At 44.0% G+C, this 9,040-nt stretch overlaps 1 protein-coding gene across 2 annotated transcripts in view; it reads left to right on the forward strand.

Moving 5' to 3' along the window:
* The window catches only part of LOC128692494 (bone morphogenetic protein 3-like), a 281,882-nt gene extending 279,836 nt beyond the window's left edge, over positions 1-2,046 (forward strand). The window contains exons 4-6 of one of the 2 annotated variants that reach the window (XM_070089920.1): positions 155-312; positions 602-838; positions 1,443-2,046. In XM_070089920.1, the coding sequence (XP_069946021.1) occupies positions 155-312; positions 602-838; positions 1,443-1,658 (611 nt within the window). In that variant the 3' untranslated portion in view covers positions 1,659-2,046. The remainder of the gene's footprint in view (positions 1-154; positions 313-601; positions 839-1,442) is intronic. The other variant, XM_070089921.1, reaches the window with a different exon arrangement.
* Positions 2,047-9,040: the final 6,994 nt, after the last annotated feature.

Raw genomic sequence — 9,040 nt, forward strand, 5'->3', positions numbered from 1 at the left:
TAACGTGACTTAGTAAATGTCTTCATCACCTGTTTCTTTATCCTTAGCACCTGTGCCTCCCGCTCCTGTACCCTTGTTCCTGTACCTAGCTAGTCAGGGTTCTATATACAGGTATCCATTAATGTAGGTGTGTTTTATCTATACATGGATGCAGAGCTGGTGCGGGAGCGAAGATCCCTGGAGGACCCGTGGGAGGACGTGGAGATGGTAGAGGGTGGCATGGGCGTGGGGAACGCCCACACCCACGCCCTTCTCACCAACGAGCTGCCACTCCCTCACGAACACCATCCCTTCACGCCTCTCCTACCTCAGGTACGTCTGTACAGCCCGCAGTGTTGCGGTGTACCCCCCCCCCCACACACACACACACGCACATATACACATACACATGCACACACACACGCACATATACACATACACATGCACACACACACACACACACACACACACACACGCACATATACACATACACATACACATACAATACACATTAAGATCACATCTATTTTCTGTTGTTCACTAACACTCCCTACTTCTAAACCATTATTTTTATCTTCTCGTTTCTCCCTCCTCCTCTTCTTCCTGACATTATCTTTCTCAGCAGGAGGAGGAAGCTGCCCGGGAGGAGCGTCGTCGTCAGCGACGTCTGCAGCGTCAGCAGCGTCGTCGTCGCCGGGGTCGTCGTCGGGGCAAGAAGGACGACCTCATCCCGCTGCCCAAGAACTACTCCAAGACCAAGTGGGGCGAGGACACCCGCCTCAGGGACGACCGCAGGCGCAGGCGCAGGAGGAGGCGCAGGAACAGACGACTACCTGATGAGTGGATGAAGGTGGCCCAGGTGGGTGGGAAGGTGGCCCAGGTGAAGTGGGAAGGTGGCCCAGGTGAGGTGGGAAGGTGGCCCAGGTGAGGTGGGAAGGTGGCCCAAGTGAGATGGAAAGGTGGCCCAGGTGATGTGGGGAGGGGGCTGGTGGCCCAGGTGCAGTGGAGGACGGAGGTAGGACGTACGTCTGAGGAGAGAGGAATAGCTGTGAGTGGTGATAGAACAATGGATAGAGGGAAAACTGTGGGTGGAGAGAGAAGGAGAACTGTGGAAAGAGAGAACTGTGGGTAGAGAGAGGGACAACTGTGGGTAGAAATAGAGCTGTGGGTACTGGTAAAACTATGGGTAGATGTAGAACTGTGGGTATGGTTTTCATTTATGTGGCACTTATTCATTTATGTAGTCAGGCGTTTCATAATGGTTTCTACCCATGTACATATGTATTCATGTGGATAATTAAATATTTACGTGTTCTGATCGAGTTAAAAGCATAACATTGTACTTTGAGCAAACAAGCGCACCATCTGTTGCACTGTACACTAACTACAGAGGTTTCTAGTTAGGGATTTTGTGGGGGTGTATCTCAGTGACACCACTTCTTGTGTGTTTACCATGTCCTCAGAACACGGTGAGCAACGAGGCCGACGCTGTGGGTGTTGGTGTGGGTATGGTGGGCAACAGTGGCAGGGCCTGCCAGAGACACAAGCTGGTTGTGAACTTCAGGGAGCTGGGTTGGGACAATTGGATCATCGCACCAGCTTCCTTCAACGCCTTCTTCTGCGCCGGCATCTGTCCTAACCCTCTCACCAAGGTTGGATACAGGTTTAACTTTTTGTAACCTACACTAACGCGACAGTCATAGGATGTGACCAACAACAGCCAGGTGTATACTTTATTGCTAGATGAACAAGGGCAGTAGATGTAAGGTTTACCCGTACGTCTCGCCCGACTTGGCAGTCGAACCCTGGTCCTTTCGGTTATTAGCCGAACACTTTACAAGTGAGCTACAAGTCCCACCATACGCGATTGCAGTATTGCTGCTTCAACAATGTTTGGTTGTTATCAGAATGGCTTTAAGGAGCTGAAACTCATATTAATAAAACCGAAAATAAGATTGATGTAAATAGAGGATCTACCACCGAACTGTGGAGATGTCAACGCCCTTCTTGTTTCAAAACGCAAGTATCACCACCTTTGCAATTACAATAACATAGACAAACTGAGAGAAGGTAACGCTTAATATTAAGGGAAGGAACGACCCTAGTAGGTTTAGCTCTTTGTTTTGATTATAATATTAAGAGAGGGAACATGGGGAAAAATAAATCTGGTGGGTGGGTGATTGGTAAGTGGAGAGAGAGAGAAAAGGAGATGGGGAAGGGAGATAGCTAGGTGGAGGATAGTGAGAGATAAGAGTTGAGTCGACCATTAACAGGTGGGTGGTGACAGAGGTCATCCATCAGTAGTACCACATTATTATTATTATTATTATAATCAAGGGGGAAGCGCTAAACCCGGAGGATTATACAGCGCCTGGGGGGGGGGATGTGGAAGGCATTCAGGCTTAATTCGGGGAACTGGAGCACAGATCCAATTCCCTAAATCAAGAGCCCCTCACCAACATCAAGGAACCTTCCTTGAGGGGAGTAGTACCACAGCCTCCGAGACACACACACACACACGTGCGTGGCATAGACAAGGTGGGCAGAGACAGGATGTTCCAGAGAGGGGACACAGAAACAAGGGGTCACAATTGGAAGTTGAAGACCCAGAGGAGTCAAAGGGATGTTAGGAGGTATTTCTTCGGTCATAGAGTAGTCAGGAAGTAGAATAGCCTAGCAAATGAGGTAGTGGAGGCAGAATCCATACATAACTTTAAGATGAGGTATGATAAAGCTCATGGAGCAGGGAGAGAGAGGACCTAGTAGCACACAGTGAAGAGGCGGGGCCAAGAGCTGAGTTTCGACTCCTGCAACCACAATTAGGCGAGTACACACGCACACTTACGCACACACACGCACACTTACGCACACACACGCACACACACGCACACACACACACGCACACACACGCACACACACGCACACACACGCGCACACACACGCGCGCACACGCGCACACACACACACACACACACACACACACACACACACACACACACACACACACACACACACTCGCACACACGCAAACACACACACACACACACACACACACGCGCACACACGCAAACACACGCACACACACGCACACACGCGCACACACGCAAACACACGCACACACACGCACACACACGCGCACACACGCGCACACACGCACACACACGCACGCACACACGCACACACACACGCACACACACACACGCACACACACGCACACACACGCACACACACGCACACGCGCACACACGCACACGCACACGCACACGTGCACACACACACACACACACACACACACACACACACACACACACACACACACACACACACACACACACACACACACACACATCCCAGATTAAGAACCATAAGAAGACGTACATCCCGAGGCTAGTGGGGGGATGGGTGACGTATATGGGAAAGAAACAGTCAGGATGAAGCTTAAGAAGAATCATGCTGAAGCAGGATGCGACACAACTTTATTTTCTGCAGTATACAGAACTGTAGTTTACATGTAATAAAATATTATTAAGCACAAAATAAAGCCACTAGCATGCGGCGCTTTTCGGATGAAGGAATAAGAGAGGAACACCAGCCTGTAGGACGCCTAGGGATACACTGAAGGAGGCAGAGAAAACAAACGATGATTACTGAGAAAAATGGCGAACAAAATTAAAGTGAAGATTAGTTCTTTAAGCAATGCTTATAAAATAAATTGAAAAAAAAACATTAATAAACAAGGTTGGGATAGACCTGATGAACGGATAACAAGCGGGGAAGTAATAAACATGGAAGAGATGTAATTGAAAATAAGACTTGTATAGGTGAAAAATGCAAAAAGTGTAAGGTCAGATAACGTCTTAATCTTTGAAAAGTGGGATGGAGGAGGTTAAGGGTTAAGTGGGGAGGAGAGAGGATGGGAGGGGAGGGGAAGACATGTAATGAAGGTTATGTGGCTCCATGGCTGGAGTGAACATGTATACTGCGCTCGCCTACAGCATTATTTCACTCTTAAGCTGGAGTATTTCCAGGATTACCCTGCCTGCACTTCCTTGTTTCATTCTAAGCTGGAGTATTGCCAGGACTACCCTGCCTGCACTTCCTTGTTTCACTCTAAGCTGGAGTATTGCCAGGACTACCCTGCCTGCACTTCCTTGTTTCATTCTAAGCTGGAGTATTGCCAGGACTACCCTGCCTGCACTTCCTTGTTTCATTCTAAGCTGGAGTATTGCCAGGTCTACCCTGCCTGCACTTCCTTGTTTCATTCTAAGCTGGAGTATTGCCAGGACTACCCTGCCTGCACTTCCTTGTTTCATTCTAAGCTGGAGTATTGCCAGGACTACCCTGCCTGCACTTCCTTGTTTCACTCTAAGCTGGAGTATTGCCAGGTCTACCCTGCCTGCACTTCCTTGTTTCATTCTAAGCTGGAGTATTGCCAGGACTACCCTGCCTGCACTTCCTTGTTTCATTCTAAGCTGGAGTATTGCCAGGACTACCCTGCCTGCACTTCCTTGTTTCACTCTAAGCTGGAGTATTGCCAGGACTACCCTGCCTGCACTTCCTTGTTTCATTCTAAGCTGGAGTATTGCCAGGGCTACCCTGCCTGCACTTCCTTGTTTCACTCTAAGCTGGAGTATTGCCAGGACTACCCTGCCTGCTTCTCTGCAGTGTGTTGCTGACAGTAAGTAACGAACATATTAGTGTTGTCAGCAGCTACGGTCTCATCGGTGTCAGTGGAGGAACCTCCGGCATCTCCTAGCACAGTATTTTAATGATGACAGTATAATAGTTTTGAAGTGACGTGGGATATTTGAACTAATTGAGCGTTCTCTATTTTCCTGTACTTAATTAGCGTGAATTATTGTATTTTACAGAGTTAGGCATGGGTTACCATTGATACCTTCTGCCTTGCATCAGAGAATTTTCCCTACTGTTGTCTTGTAACATTGCACAGCTCCTGACAACGCACGAGAGTGCGAAAGATCCTGAGATAAAGATATCCATCACCCATATGGTTTCTGTATATATGTATATAATCTAAAGGCTTCTTCCTCAACTGTCACTATCACCGCTACGGATGTACTACCGTCACTGCTGTCACTCCTGGCACTGCTCTTACTACCACCATCGCTGCTGCTCCAGTCCTACCACTACCACTTACGTCATCGGTGCTATAAACCCGTGCGTTTTCAGAGCTTTTGGTAGACCATTGAGATTAGAGAGGCGGGCAAGGCAAGATCTCCACATAGTTTCTCTCTCTCTCTCTCTCTCTGTGAAATCTATGTTATAGCTACCGTATTTTCCGAATTTTCTGTGGCATTGAGCTCTTAGCGTTTTAACTGTATCACAGTTCTCATTTGTTTTCGTTCTGTAACTGTTATTCACGTGGGTAGTGTTGCTGCTGTTATGGGCAGTGTCGATGCTGTGAGCAGTACTCTCCTATATATGGTTGCAGGGGTAGAGTCATAGCTCCTGGCCCCACCTCTTCGCCGGTCGCTATTCATGGAGTGGAATAGTCTGGAAAGTGATGTAGTGGAGGCAGGATTCATACACAGCTGTAAGATGAAGTATGATAAAGCTCATGTAGCAGGGAGAGAGAGGACTAGTAGCGACCAGTGAAGAGGCGGGGCCAAGAGCTGTGAATCAGCTCCTGCAACCACAATTAGGCGAGTACGTACACACACACACACACACACACACACACACACACACACACACACACACACACACACACACACACACACACACACACACACACACACACACACACACACACACACAGATTGGACACAGTAACAAGGGGACACAGTTGGAAGCTGAAGACACAGATGAATCACAGGGATGTTAGGAAGTATTTCTTCAGCCACAGAGTAGTCAGTAAGTGGAATAGTTTGGGAAGCGATGTAGTGGAGGCAGGATCCATACATAGCTTTAAGCAGAGGTATGATAAAGCTCACGGTTCAGGGAGAGTGACCTAGTAGCGATCAGTGAAGAGGCGGGCCCAGGAGCTCGGACTCGACCCCCGCAACCTCAACTAGGTGAGTACACACACACACACACACACACACACACACACACACACCAATCATCGTACATCGGTCAAGACAAGGATTGTGTGAGGAGGGGGGGAGCAGATGAAGGTGAAGAGAGGGAGGGAAGAGAAGAGAGAGAAGGGATAAAGGGATAGAGGAGGCGAGAAGAGCACAATATACCATGAGTGGTGTAAGGACGTTATTGCTTCCCTCCTTAATTACCTTCGTTACTTGTGTCCACTGTGGTGAGGGTCCTCCCCTCCCTTCCTCATTCTTACCACATCCAAATACACATTGCTGATGTATTCAATTTTGCCAAAAAAAAAAAATCCTATCCCTTTTATCTCTCTCTCTCTCTCTCTCTCTCTCTCTCTCTTACTATCTTTAACAACCGCTTAAATATTAAGTGCTTGTCTCACACCTGTAAATTTATTACTAATTAACAATTGAATTACTGCTTCTGATTATTTTAACTGCTCGTAACAATCAAATTACCTTGCTGCCTTGCAACACGTGCCTTGTGTTTCCTTCAATTTGTCTCCAGTATACAACTTGAATGTTGAATTTTTGAAGCAGAAGCTTGATCTATATATATATATATATATATATATTATTTATTTATATTATATATATAATTATATATATATATATATTATATAATATATATATTTATATATATAATATATATATATATATATATATATATATATTTATATATATATAATATATATTATTTATATGTATATAATATATATATTTATATAATATATTTATATAATATATATATATATATATATATATATATATATATATAAATATATTATATAAATATATATATTATATACATATAAATAATATATATTATATATATATATAAAAATATATATATATATATTATATATATAAATATATATATTATATAATATATATATATATAATTATATATATAATATAAATAAATAATATATATATATATATATATATATATATAATTTTTTTTTTTTTTTTTTTTTTTTTTTTTTTTTTCAACAAGTCGGTTGTCTCCCACCGAGGTAGGGTGACCCAAAAAAGAAAGAAAATCCCCAAAAAGAAAATACTTTCATCATTCAACACTTTCACCACACTCACACATAATCACTGTTTTTGCAGAGGTGTTCAGAATACAACAGTTTAGAAGCATATACGTATAAAGATACACATCATATCCCTCCAAACTGCCAATATCCCAAACCCCTCCTTTAAAGTGCAGGCATTGTACTTCCCATTTCCAGGACTCAAGTCCGACTATATGAAAATAACCGGTTTCCCTGAATCCCTTCACTAAATATTACCCTGCTCACACTCCAACAGATCGTCAGGTCCCAAGTATCATTCGTCTCCATTCACTCCTATCTAACATGCTCATGCACGCTTGCTGGAAGTCCAAGCCCCTCGCCCACAAAACCTCCTTTACCCCCTCTTTCCAACCCTTTCGAGGACGACCCCTACCCATCTTTCCTTCCCCTATAGATTTATATGCTTTCCATGTCATTCTACTTTGATCCATTCTTTCTAAATGACCAAACCACCTCAACAACCCCTCTTCTGCCCTCCTGACTAATGCTTTTATTAACTCCACACCTTCTCCTAATTTCCACACTCCGAATTTTCTGCATAATATTTACACCACACATTGCCCTTAGACAGGACATCTCCACTGCCTCCAACCGTCTCCTCGCTGCTGCATTTACCACCCAAGCTTCACATCCATATAAGAGTGTTGGTACTACTATACTTTCATACATTCCCTTCTTTGTCTCCATAGATAACGTTTTTTGACTCCACATATACCTCAACGCACCACTCACCTTTTTTCCCTCATCAATTCTATGATTAACCTCATCCTTCATAAATCCATCCGCCGACACGTCAACTCCCAAGTATCTGAAAACATTCACTTCTTCCATACTCCTCCTCCCCAATTTGATATCCAATTTTTCTTTATCTAAATCATTTGATACCCTCATCACCTTACTCTTTTCTATGTTCACTTTCAACTTTCTACCTTTACACACATTCTCAAACTCATCCACTAACCTTTGCAATTTTTCTTTAGAATCTCCCATAAGCACAGTATCATCAGCAAAAAGTAACTGTGTCAATTCCCATTTTGAATTTGATTCCCCATAATTTAATCCCACCCCTCTCCCGAACACCCTAGCATTTACTTCTTTTACAACCCCATCTATAAATATATTAAACAACCATGGTGACATTACACATCCCTGTCTAAGACCTACTTTTACCGGGAAGTATTCTCCCTCTCTTCTACACACCCTAACCTGAGCCTCACTATCCTCATAAAAGCTCTTTACAGCATTTAGTAACTTACCACCTATTCCATATACTTGCAACATCTGCCACATTGCTCCTCTATCCACTCTATCATATGCCTTTTCTAAATCCATAAATGCAATAAAAACTTCCCTACCTTTATCTAAATACTGTTCACATATATGCTTCAATGTAAACACTTGATCTACACATCCCCTACCCACTCTGAAGCATCCTTGCTCGTCCGCAATTCTACATTCTGTCTTACCTCTAATTCTTTCAATTATAACCCTACCGTATACTTTTCCTGGTATACTCAGTAAACTTATTCCTCTATAATTTTTACAATCTCTTTTGTCCCCTTTCCCTTTATATAAAGGGACTATACATGCTCTCCGCCAATCCCTAGGTACCTTCCCCTCTTTCATACATTTATTAAACAAAAGTACCAACCACTCCAACACTATATCCCCCCCTGCTTTTAACATTTCTGTCATGATCCCATCAGTTCCAGCTGCTTTACCCCCTTTCATTCTACGTAATGCCTCACGTACCCCCACCACACTTACATTCTGCTCTTCTTCACTCCTAAAAGATGGTATACCTCCCTGGCCAGTGCATGAAATTACCGCCTCCCTTTCTTCCTTAACATTTAAAAGTTCCTCAAAATATTCTCGCCATCTACCTAATACCTCCCTCTCCCCATCTACTAACTCCCC

This window comes from Cherax quadricarinatus, chromosome 30, assembly GCF_038502225.1.
Source record: "Cherax quadricarinatus isolate ZL_2023a chromosome 30, ASM3850222v1, whole genome shotgun sequence".
Lineage (NCBI taxonomy): Eukaryota > Metazoa > Arthropoda > Malacostraca > Decapoda > Parastacidae > Cherax > Cherax quadricarinatus.